This window comes from Amblyraja radiata, chromosome 5 (genome assembly GCF_010909765.2).
Source record: "Amblyraja radiata isolate CabotCenter1 chromosome 5, sAmbRad1.1.pri, whole genome shotgun sequence".
NCBI lineage: Eukaryota > Metazoa > Chordata > Chondrichthyes > Rajiformes > Rajidae > Amblyraja > Amblyraja radiata.
In genome coordinates this window covers 7,210,719-7,223,795 of record NC_045960.1, presented here as the reverse complement: position 1 = coordinate 7,223,795, position 13,077 = coordinate 7,210,719, and the positions used below count along the sequence as shown (strand labels likewise).

Genomic DNA, 13,077 nt, shown 5'->3' with positions numbered 1-13,077 from the left:
ACGAGCAGTAGCTCTACTCAATAACCAAAAATCCGTAGCCTCCTTTTGCTCTGGTATTTTATTTAAATCACATGTTTAATCAGTAATGTTTTATTATTAATGTTTTATGTGCCATTCTTAACTGTTAATGTATGTCATGTGTTACTTGCGTGCGGAGCACCAAGGAAAATTCCTTGTATGTGAATATACTTGACCAATAAACTTATACATTCATTTACTTAACAAAACCTTCCCTCCCTCTGTATTCCACCTGGTTTTAATCCACATTGTTCCTTCCGAGTGCTGTGTTATTGCCTGACAATTGTGTACAATTTCACGGCAGGTAATCAAGCCATCGATTTTGCAATTTGTTTAAAATCACTTTCCCACCACGGGATTAACCGGCTGTGCGGTTGGTCTCAGTGAGCAAACACCAATTGGGACAAGGCTGCTCTTTGAAAACATCTTGAGTGTGCTAATCCATGTTTTTGTCCCTTTTTGAACAGACGGAGCTTTGACCCCTCCGTGTCCAGTAGAAGAGAAAGGTGAGGGAAGCACAGCTCAATCGCTGAAGAAACAAGAGGACTACAAGGACCTTCCATCTGAGGATTTATCACCAGGTATGACTGACGTGAATAATTGCCACTTTTCTTTGCATCTATTCAAATGATAATCGATAGTTGGCAAAGCGTATAAAGAAAATGATTGAGTGAACACTGTACCAACTTCAGCATAGTGATAGTTTAGTGGATTAAAGTAGACCTCACATTTACTTTGATGTCAATATATGCCGTACCTGATTTATCAGTGGCAAGGCTTTCGTAGAATCCCCTGCCTGGAATTGTTTAGTTTGTTGAGATGGCACCACATAAAACTGTACATCTAATCCTCCGTCCCCATATTACCCCATCAAATTGTCAATGTGCCGTTGAGCAAACCTCAATAATTGTCTTTTCCCATCGTCTTCCAAATCTTTGAGTCATTGTTTGCTGCCCCCATTGATTATACAGATCCCAGCCAACATGGTCTCGATGTAAGGATTAGAGTTTTCGATTAAAAATAAACGGTCTCAGCAGTCTTGCAAAAGAGGCACAGTGTTGATACAGTTTTGATTTATTATTTTATTTTAAATTCTTACACATTCTGATCAGGCTAATGGCACTTTAAATGGATCTTAAAATCTATTATATAAATAACGCCTTAATTTAATGTGTGAATTCATGAATGTTTAACCAAATGGTCGAGCTTAGACTGATGAAGGTTTTGGGACACCTCTGTTTAGAGGTGCAATGGCGCAGCTGGCAGAGCCGCTGCCTCACACACGCCAGAGAACCGGGTTTGATCCTGACCTCGGCTGCTGTCTGTGCGCGGAGTTTGCACGTTCTCCCCGTGACCACGTTGATATCCTCCAGGTGCTCTGGATTCCTCCCACGTCCCACAGACATGGATATTTTTACGACAGAGATGGACAAATACCTGAGTAGAACGGGTGTCCAGGTTTATGGGGAGAAAGCTGGAAAATAGGATTAGGAGGCAGAGATCAGCCATGATTGAATGGCGGAGTAGACTCGATGGGCCAAATGGCCTAATTCTACTCCTATAACTTGTGAACGTGCGAGTGTGTCGGTTAATTGGCCCTCCGTAGAAATGTGGAGAGTAGAAGGGAAAGTAGAATTACATAGAAGTAGTGTGAATGGGAACAGGGTGAGTTTAAAGGGACCATTTGGAATAGTGCTCAGAGGAGAGAAGGGAGATGGTCGTCGTGGACTCGGTGAAATGAACGGCCTGTTTCCATGGTGGATCTCTAAACCAAACTAAACTAAACTAAAAACACAAAGTGCCGGTGGAATTCAGCGGGTCAGGCGACATTTGTGCAGCGAATGGGCAAACGATAATTCTAGTCCGGACCCTTCACCAGGCTGATAGCAGTAGGGGGAGAGAAAGCTGTACAAGAGAGATGGGGCGGGACAAAGGGTGGCAAATGGTCAGCGGACTGGTGGACTATCCCCCGTCGCTCTGCTCCTTTCCCCCCCTTCCTGCACTTACCTCCCACCCCCGAGACACACAATTCCCTGTGTGGGAAGGAACTGCAGACGCTGGTTTAAACCGAGATAGATACAAAATACTGGAGTACCTCAGCGGGACAGGCAGCATCTCTGGAGAGAACGAATGGGTGAGGTTTCGGGTCGAGACCTTTCTTTAAACCCATTCCTTCTCTCCGGAGATGCTGCCTGTCCCGTTGAATTGCTCCAGCATTTTGTGTCTACCTTTCCTTACTTGCCTGTTATCCCCCATCTTTAGCCTTCTCCTTGAAGGGCCTGTCCCACTGTACAAGTTCACCCAAGAGCTCTCTCGAGTTTAAAAAAACCCCAACTCTTGGTAAGTACGTAGCGGGTATGTCGGAGCTCGTGGATGTCTCGTAGCGCCTCGTGATGTTAATGGCAGGTACTCGGGAAACGCGGTAAGCTCGTGAAACTTGTGAAGTTTTTTCAACACTTAAAATTTAAGTTTTCAGTAACCACGAGTTTGATTTTTTTTTAAACTCGGGAGAGCTCTTGGGTGAACTCGCATCGTGGGACAGGCCCTTTACCCTTTCATTCTTATCCCTCTCTCTGTCTTTGCATTGCGTTCCTCGTCTCTCCTTATCTGACACCTTTCTTTTTACCTCTCTGTCACTACCCAACCCATCTCTCAATCGACCCCTCCCCCTCCCCCGTATCCACCTATCACTTGCCAGGCTTTATCCTGCCAAGTGGACTCGGGATTGTTTCAGCAAACAAGGTTATTTCCAGATTGGATCACCGGTTTGCACTAAATAAACTGAACACAGCGGTTCACAGATGGAGCATTGCAATTACCCTTGACAACCACTTCAGTTGGGGATGGCGAGATTAATCTGAATGCTGACCAAAAACACTCAGTTGTAACAGTGTGATGTTTAAGAATTACAGTGCCTTCCATAATGTTTGGAACAAAGACCCATCATTTATTTATTTGCCTCTGTACTCCACAATTTGAGATTTGTAATAGAAAAAATAACATGTGGTTAAAGTGCACATTGTCAGATTTTATTAAAGGCCATTTTTATACATTATGGTTTCACCATGTAGAAATTGCAGCAGTGTTTACACATAGTCCCCCCCATTTCAGGACACCATTATGTTTTGGGACACATGGCTTCACGGGGGTTTGTAATTGTTCAGGTGTGTTTAATTGCCTATTAAATGCAGGTATAAGAGAGCTCTCAGCACCTAGTCTTTCCTCCAGTCTTTCCATCATCGTTGGAAACTTTTATTGCTGTTTATCAACATGAGGACCAAAGTTGTACCAATGAAAGTCAAAGAAGCCATTATGAGACTGAGAAACAAGAATAAAACTGTTAGATACATCAGCCAAACCTTAGGCTTACCAAAATCAACTGTTTGGAACATCATTAAGAAGAAAGAGAGCACTGGTGAGCTTACTAGTCGCAAAAGGGACTGGCAGGCCAAGGAAGACCTCCACAGCTGATGACAAGAATTCTCTCTACAATAAAGAAAAATCCCCAAATACCTGTCTGACACATCAGAAACATTCTTCAGGAGTCAGGTGTGGATTTGTCAATGACGACTGTCTGCAGAAGACTTCATGAACAGAAATAAAGAGGCTACACTGCAAGATGCAAACCACTGGTTAGCCGCAAAAATAAGATGGCCAGGTTACAGTTTGCCAAGAAGTACTTAAGAGAGCAACCACAGTTCTGGAAAAAGGTCTTGTGGACAGATGAGATGAAGATTAACTTATATCAGAGTGATGGCAAGAGCAAAGTATGGAGGAGAGAAGGAACTGCCCAAGATCCAAAGCATATCACCTCATCTGTGAAACACAATGGTGGGTGTGTTATGGCCTGGGCATGTATGGCTGCTGAAGGTACTGGCTCACTTATCTTCATTGCTGATAGAACTGCTGATGGTGGTAGAATAATGAATTCTGAAGTGTATAGACACATCCAACCTGCTCAAGTTCAAACAAATGCCTCAAAACTCATTGGCCGGCAATTCATTCTACAGCAAGACAATGATCCCAAATATACTGCTGAAGCAACAAAGGAGTTGGATAGAGTCAAGGGAGGGGAGTTAAAGGGATAGGTGTTGCATCTCCTGCGATTGCAGGGGAAAGTACCTGGGGAGGGGGTCGGAAGGGTGGGAAGGGTTGGAAGGGACGAGTTGACCAAGGAGTTACGGAGGGAACGGTCTCTGCGGAAAGCACAAAGGGGTGGAGATGGGAAGATGTGGCCAGTAGTGGGATCCCGTTGGAGGTGGTGAAAGTGTTGGAGGATTATATGTTGTGACCTTATGTGACATGATCTTATGTTGTAACCTGAAGCAACATTCTCATCCAAATCTATTGACGATGAACGACACTGGAGCCAATATTGAACCTTAGAGCACACTGCTGGTCACAAATCTCAAACCTGATAAACAAACCTCCACTGCCTATGACTCCTCTACCACCACTTGCATCCAGTTGGCAATCTCATCTAGGATTCCATGTGATTTAAATTTCTGCACGCGACTTGACAAGGGCCTTGATAAAGTCCGTTTAGACATATCTACTGTGTAGGAAGGAGCTGCAGATGCTGGCTTACACTGAAGATAGACACAAAAAGCTGGAGTAACTCAGTGGGACAGGCAGCGTCTCTGGAGAGAAGGAATAGGTGATGTTTCAGGTCGAGACCCTTCTCGACCCGAAAAGTCATCTCTTCCTTTTCTCCAGAGATGCTGAGTTACTTCAACATTTTGTGTCTAGCTTCTGTGTAAACCAGCATCTGCAGTTCCTTCCGAAACATTAACCCTCTCCAGTCTTCCTGTACCTTATCTGTGACCGATGATGATATAAATATCTCTGCCACCAATGAGATAGTAAAGGCCGGAAGGAGCTAATGGTCGAATATCCCAGCATATGCATTTGCACGAGTGAAAAAGAAGGAAAAATCCAAGCGGTTTGCTAGCCTGTGACCGTTAGGGTGGATTAGTCTAAGCTATGAGATGCCAGGGTTGAATAGACCATAAGATATTCGGCCCACCGAGTCTGCTCCACCAATTGATCATGGCGGATCTATTTTATCCCTCTCAACCCCATTCTCCTACCTTTTTCCCGTAACCTTGGACACCCATACTAATCAAGAAGCTGCCAATCTCCGCTTTAAAGATACCCTCCAAGGCCGTCTGTGGCAATGGATTCCACAGGTCCACTATCCAATGGCCAAAGAAATTCCTCATCATAATAGACTCTTGTCTATTATGTACTAGCTGGTCTTGATCAATTATGCACAGTATTCCCATGAGGAAAAGGATATTCAGTGTCTTCTGAAGAAGGGTCTCGGCCCGAAACGCCACCCATTCCTTCTCTCCAGAGGTGCTGCCTGTCCCGCTGAGTTACTCCAGCATTTTGGGTCTACCTTCGGGTGTAAACCAGCATCTGCAGTTCCTTCCTGCACAGTGCCTCCTTCCCTTTCTTCATTTTGCTGTCTAGTACCCTGCTTTGTGCACTTAAATAAAGAGTTCCAATGTCTTTTATTGTCACGTGTACCAATTATGGTACAGTGATATTCGTATTACCATACAGCCGTACTAAAAAAGCAACAAGACACACAATTACATAAAGATTAACATAAACATCCACCACAGTGGATTCCCCACATTTCTCACTGGGTTGGGGGCGACGAGAGAATCTAAGATTAAAGGGGCTGTCCCACTTGGGCGACCTAATTGGCGAGTTTAGAAGAGGTTAAAAAAATGTAATGTTGAAGACCTCCTTCGACTATGTAGAAGACCTCCTTTGACTATGTTGAAGACCAGCTTCGAATAGCTATGACTAGCTACGACTAACTTAGGGAAAATTGGACACCGAATAGTGGAGAGTGAAGACAACCTCCTTCGACCTCCCTTCGACTATGATGAAGACTATCTACGACTACCTTCGACTACCTTCGACTACCCTCGATTACCTACGACTAACATGCTGACCTACTACGACGAAACGTACGAGTAAAAAAGTATCGATTTTTTCCATGGTGACCTTTTTTTACTCGCGAGCATTTTTTAACATATTGAAAAAAACGCTACGACGTGGCTGAGGCCTCGAGTACGCGGAGACCACTCTCAAGCATGAAGGAGAGTTACGAAGACCTCGTAAGACCTCGTGTCGACCATGCTGCGAGGGCAAACTCGCCAGAACTTGCGGATTAGGTTGCCCGAGTGGGACAGGCCCTTAAGTTGGAGTGCTAGCTAGCACCATCTACATTTCCATGCACACAATAACAGCAAGTCAAGTGGAGTTTATTGCCAAATGCATGAGAATGGTGAGCCACAGGTACAACGTTTCCCATAGATGTGTCTTCGCACTACATCCATCAAGAAAACTGAGTGAGGATGTAATATTAATAATTCTGAGGAAATACAGGGGAAATATGTCAAAATATTTAAAGGCAATTACCTGCAGGAATCATCTCCCGGTTGCTGTAATCGATGGCCTGACAGCCTGCTGCCATCAGATTACTCCCCACTAATGCTGAATTTACAGTGCACATAATTTCCTCTCTGGCCTTGCAAGCTTCAGGTTGACTCCGTGAAAAGCTTTTGACTGCGCAATGGGTACAATTGAAGTCATCTCAATTTTCAGCATGAGAGACTGTTGGGATTAAAATTGCTCTTGTGCTGTGTTAGCAACAAGCATTATTGTGTTTGACATCACCTTATCTTTTATGGAGAGGTTAACCTGCTTCACACACTAATATCTGATTACTCATACCACACACCAACCTGCGAGCATTCTGCATGGCAGACCTTTTGTAAGCTAACCTATTTAAAGAGAATACAGCTTATCAAATTAATCATCTCCACCTTTATCGCACTCATTTGCATTTACTGAAGGAACGGACTGTATTCCTTGGAGCACAGGAGGATGAGAGGTGATCTTATAGAGATGTACACGATCATGAGGAATAGATCGGGTAAATGCAGTCTTTTGCCCAGAGTAAGGGAATCACAAATAAGAAGACAGGGGTTTAAGATGAGGGGGGGAAGATTTAATAGCAATCTGAGGGATAACTTATTTACATGAAGAGTGGTGGGTATATGGGACGAGCTGCCACAGGCGGTAGTTGAGGCAGGTACTATCATAACGGTTAAGAGACATTTGGACAGGTACATGGATAGGACAGGTTTGGAGGGATATGGGCCAAACGCAGCTTAGTGTCGATGGGCATGTTGGTCGGCGTTGGCAAGTTGGGCCAAAGGGCCTGTTTCCACGCTGTATGACTGAAAAAAAAGCATGATATGATTAGTGGCGTTTAAGAGACTTTTTGATAGGCTCATGGCAGTGCAGGGAATAGAGGGATGTGGATCATGTGCAGGAAGATGAGATTAGTTTAACTTGGCATTATGTTCGGTGCAAACATTGTGGGCTATAGGGCCCATTCCTGCGCTGCACTGTTCTATGTTCTATGTATGATCACTGGAATTGTTTCAACAAGATAATTGATTATTAGTTTAGTTTTAGTTTAGAGATACAGCGTGGAATCAGGCCCTTCGGCCCACCGAGTCCGTGCCGACCAGCGGTCCCCGCACATTAACACTATCCTGCACACATTACGGACAATTTACCTGCACACACTAGGGACACTAGGGACATACACCAAGCCAATTAGCCTTACATACCTGTACGTCTTTGGAGTGTGGGACGAAACCGAAGATCTCGGAGAAAACCCACGCGGGTCATGGGTAGAACGTACAAACTCCGTACAGACGGCACCCATTGTCGGGATCGAACCAGGGTCTCCGGCGATGCAAGTGCTGTAAGGCAGCAACTCTACTGCTGTGCCACCGTGGCCACCCATGGCCAAATCATTGATATTGGGTATAATCTGAGAGTTGGAATGGAAGGATATGAATCATATGCAGGCAGATGAGATTAGCTTAACATCATGTTTGACACAGACATTACGAGCCACAGATTCCTGTGCTGTACTCCATGTTCTAAAAGATTAATTTTGTTTTAAAGAATCTTGAACGTGAATACATAATTTTTTTTACTTTGCAGTGATTACACAGTCCAAGGATGTGGAAAGTCAAAGAAAATCTACGAAGAAGAAAATATACGGTCCGAAGAAAGTAAGTAATTATAGTTATATTTATGGCCTCTTCCCAGGGTATGGGTGGTACCAGCCAGTTGATACATTTACTAGTCACAAGATCAAAGGCCCGTTTCACCTCATTTGTTTGCTTCTTATGGGCTTCAGAGTTTAGATATATATTTTCCTTGCCCTTCCGCTTTCAGAGTTGCTGTTCAACGAGTAAATAACTGCTTTAGAATTTTAATGCGTTGGCTGCGTCGGTTGTGCTGTGCGGGGACTAGAGACATAATTTGATGATTCAATGTTGTCCAAGCATTGCCTTCATATTCATTTGAATGCAATCTGTGCCATCAGGGAGGGTATGAATGCAAAAGGACACACAGCGTAGGAGTAACTCTGCGGGTCAGGCAGCATCTCTGGGGAACATGGATAGGTGACGTCACCTACCCATGGTCACCAGAGATGCCGCCTGACCCGGTAAGTTATTCCAGCACTGTGTGTCCTCTGGTATAAACTAGCATCTTCAGTGTCTTGTTTCTACATGCACGGTGCACCTTCCTCTTCACTTCTATCTAAACCCTGCAAGTGCCCAGGACGACCAATTCTTTTGCATTCTTTCTCCATCTGGTTATCCTTCGATTCGATTCATGTTTTTACATTTAATTGTATGTTTCATTTCTTTTCTCATTCACTTTTAAGTTGTGTGCTTTATCTAAAAATACACCAGTCTGGAGCAGGGCTTTGCTAGTTCGTCCTCAATAATACATGCCATTGGAAATGAATCCAATTCTCTGGCAGCGCATTCTCTTTATACATTAGTTTTTTGTTCTTAGGTACTGACACTCCCCGACGCACGCAATAGACGACTTATGTAAACTCGCACTTGCGTGAACAATTCTGGCCGTTTGTGATTTTCACACTTGTACGAGCACTCGAGGTTACATTGGGAACATGGCGGTGGTGCTTAGCCAGAAGGCCGTGCGCCGCAGAAAGTGCCCTAATAGCGAGATGGAACTCAGGCCAGCAATGGCGGAGGTGCTGACCTAGAAGGCCGTGCGCCGCAGAAAGTGCCATAATGGCGAGATGCAACTCAAGCCGGCAATGGCAGAGGTGCAGACCCAGAAGGCCGTGCGCCGCAGAGTGCACCCGAATCAGTCAGACGCCACAGAGACAGTTAATACTCCCCGTGACCGACACAAAGTGCTCAGCGGGTCAGGCGGCATCTCTGGAAAACATGGAATGGTGACGTCTCGGGTCGAAACCCTTCTTTAGACTTGGAGAGTTATTTCGGGCGGGGGATGAGGATGGTGATTCCAACTTACATAAAGTCTATCTTACGTGAGGGTTCACGGAATATAACCCATGGCTAAGTTGGGAGGTGCCTGTATCTCGAACCACATTCAGCACTTTGTATCTTCCCTTTCATCTATCTACGTTTGACTTGATTGTATTTTTGTATGGTATATCTGATCTGTTGGGATAGCGTGCAAAACAAAGCTTTTTACTGTAACCATTAAGAACACAAAGTGCTGGAGTAACTCAGCGGGTCAGGCAGCATCTCTGGAAAACATGGACAGGTGACGTTTCTAGTTGTGACCGTTCTTAAGTCCCATTGACCGGATGCTGCATTTTTAATAATACAATCATGAACCTGCTTCCAAAGTATCCCATTAACTGAAAATCACTTTGGGTTGTCCGAGTTCACACAAGGCTCAGACTAATCCAAGTCTCTAGAGAGATTTATGTTTCCACTAGTGGGAGAGTCTGGCACTAGAGGTCATGGCCTCAGAATTAAAGGACGTTCTTTCAGGAAGGAGATGAGGAAACATTTATTTAGTCAATGGGTGGTGAATCTGTGTAATTATTTGCCACAGAAGGCTGTAGAGCCCAAATCAGTGAATATTTTTAAGGCAGAGATAGAGATCTATTTATCTCTGCCTTAAAAATATCCACTGATTTGGCCTCTACAGCCTTCTGTGGCAAAGAATTCCACAGATTCACCACCCTTTGACTAAATAAATTAATACGGGTGTCAGAGTTTATGGGGAGAAGGCAAGAGAATGAGGTGAGGAGGGAGAGAAAGATCAGTCATGATTGAATGGCAGAATAGACTTGATGGGCCAAATGGCCTAATTCTACTCCTATGACTGGTACTGCATGAATTGAGCTGTTTCTTTTAACTTCAGAGGGCTACAATAAGAAGGCAAACCTTCCGGTCCTGTTCAAAGTCAGGAGGCAGTCCTGAATTATTCAGATGTGAGCCCAAATGAACAGGAAGCTGTGCAACCTTCAGCCGTCACTGTTTTGCCTTCTGCTACCTCCAGCAATGTGGTGTGGCACTGCAAGTCAACTTCAGGATAATTAATTCAGTTCCAAATATCTTGAGATCGTCCACAGTTCAGTGGAAACGCAAGCAACTTTTATATGAAAGATGCATTTTTCTATATCCAGCGATGCAAGTACAAAGAACAAGGATTTTGTAATTAAAGTCCATTTGAAAACAAAACTCCAGATAATATTGTATGGATTTTAGCACTTGCATAGATTCTGTTGCATGATGCTTTTGGTGTATACTCTTGAAGTAGAAGGATCTTTGTTTAAATATTCTTCCCATCTGCTCGACTTATTTAAAGGATAAGCAGGTGGATTTGAAGTCATTTTTCAGGCTGCACTGCCTTGCCAGCTTTCTCCCCTCAAAGGAACTGAGTCCGATGTTCCAATACCTAAAGGGACTACTGCTCCTTGCCTTCTGGCTGCAATTCACACCCACCATCCTCATCTTTGGACACCCCCCTGTGCATGGGAGAGGGGGTAGGGCTGAAGATGTCCTGGCTGGGTTGCTCCTGGGCCTGGCCAAGCTGGCCATCCGCGAGTCACGGCACCAGGCGGAAGAGGGCTCTGCCCGAGCTGGCCGCCTGCCCCTTTTCCGGGGTTACGTCCGCGCCCGAGTGGCGTTAGAGAGAGACTACGCCCTGTCCACAGGCACCCTGGGGGACTTCCGGGACCGCTGGGCACCGCGGGGGGTTGAATGCATCCTTGTCAATGATGGAGGAATAGTTGTTTAATAGTATAGATGGTATTGAAGAATATTTGTTTGACGTACTACGGTGGAGGGTTTTGTTCTGAATTATTTCATATTGCACATATTATTGTAAATAATTGAATAAATTATTTTTAGTTTAAAAAAAAAAGGAACTGAGTCGCGCTGGATGCAGTTTAACAGAAGGTGACTTATCTCTTTGTAAATGACCGCTGGTTTGAGCCCTTAAAGTGACAGCCCAACAGGCAATTTGTTGCGGATAAACCCTCTCCCGTCCTTTTTCTAAGGTCGGAACACAGAGGTAGTTTAAGAGCAGTAGATTTGCTGGTATTTTGTGCAGCAATCAGCATTTACAAACTAATTACAACTTACAGAAATAGCATCGGGCAAAATTTGTCTTGAAGCCACCTAACGCAACAATCGGGCAAATTACCACCAGCTGTCCACCAGATAGGGCTACATGATGGCACAGCGGTAGAGTTGCTGCCTCACAGCGCCAGGTTTGACCCTGAGCACGGGTGCTGTCTGTAAGGAGTTTATACCTTCTCCCCATGACCTGCGTGGGTTTTCTGCGGGTGCTCCGGTTTCTTCCAACATTCCAAAGACGTACTGGTTGTAAGTTAATTGGCTTTGGTGTAAATTGTCCCCAGTGTGTATAGGATAATGCTAGTGAGCGCATCCGAATCCGCGACGTTCGGCAATCACCCCCGACACTAGTTCGATCCTGCACAGTAGGGAGAATTTAAAGAAGCTGAATAACCCATAAACCTGCACGTCTTTGGAGTGTGGGAGGAAACCGGAGCTCCCGGAGAAAACCCACGTGGTCACAGGAACGTGCAAACTCCATACAGACAGCACCCGCAATCAGAATCGAACCCGGGTCTCTGGCGCTGTGACTACTGTGCTGCCCAAATTGGTTTCATTAAAATTGTAAATTATGCCTAGAATGTAGGATAGTGTAGTGGTGATCGCCGGTCAGGCCAAACTCTGGGTCGAAGGGCCTGTTTCCGCGCTGTATCTCTAAAATCTGACGTCTTGTCAAAAGATGTATTGGTTAAGGGTGCCAGAACAGGAAAGATTTGAGAGATAATCACAAATGAGAGACTTTGGTTCGGCCGCATTTGGAGTATTGCGTGCAGTCCCGGCCGCCCCATTACAGGAAGGATGTGGAGGCTTTGGAGAGGGTGCACGAGGAGGTTTACCAGAACACTGCCTGGATTAAAGTGTTTCAGCTACAGGGAGAGGTTGGATAGACAATAGACAATAGGTGCAGGAGTAGACCATTCGGCCCTTTGAGCCAACTTGGATTGCTTTCTCTGGAACGTCGGAGGTTGAAGGGAGACTTGACAGAAATTGATAAAATTATGAGAGGCATATAGGGCAGATAGTCAGAACCTTTTTCCCTTGGGTGGAAATGTCCAACATTCAAGGGCATAACTTTGAGGTGAGAGCGGGAAAGTTTAATGGAGATATGTGGGGCTTTTTTTTCTTTGCACAAGAGGTTGTGGAGGCATATACAGTAGTCGCATTTAAAAGGCTTTTAGATAGTAAGTTAAAGGATGAGAGGGATATGGATCATGTGCAGGCCGATGAGATCAGTTTAACTTGGCATCATGTTGGGCACAAGCATTGTGGGCCGAAGGGCCCGTTCCTGTGCTGTACTGTTCTATGTTATAATTCTGAAGAGCAATCAGAGGTGTTAGTGACTGGGTGACGTGTTCATCAGTGATTAAATTTGAACTTGATTAGAGGACTAATTTGTACTCCAGTGGAGTATAAATGTCTTTTGTCGTATTGGCGTCTTTTTAGGGTTGCCAACTTTCTCACTCCCAAATAAGGGACAAAAGGTCAAAATACGGGACATATTCCCGACGGCAATTCGTTGACCGACTCGGCCGTGGCTGGGTGAATGATGAGTTGGCCCGGGTGCTGGACTGTACAC

At 44.8% G+C, this 13,077-nt stretch overlaps 1 protein-coding gene across 2 annotated transcripts in view; it reads left to right on the top strand.

Annotated features, from left to right (window-relative positions):
* LOC116972961 (solute carrier family 4 member 1 adaptor protein) overlaps positions 1 to 13,077 on the top strand; it is a 222,838-nt gene that overhangs the window by 191,138 nt on the left and 18,623 nt on the right. For both annotated transcript variants that reach the window (XM_033020562.1, XM_033020561.1), the window contains 2 exons: positions 486 to 599; positions 8,062 to 8,132. In XM_033020562.1, coding sequence (XP_032876453.1) covers positions 486 to 599; positions 8,062 to 8,132 — 185 coding nt within the window. The remainder of the gene's footprint in view (positions 1 to 485; positions 600 to 8,061; positions 8,133 to 13,077) is intronic.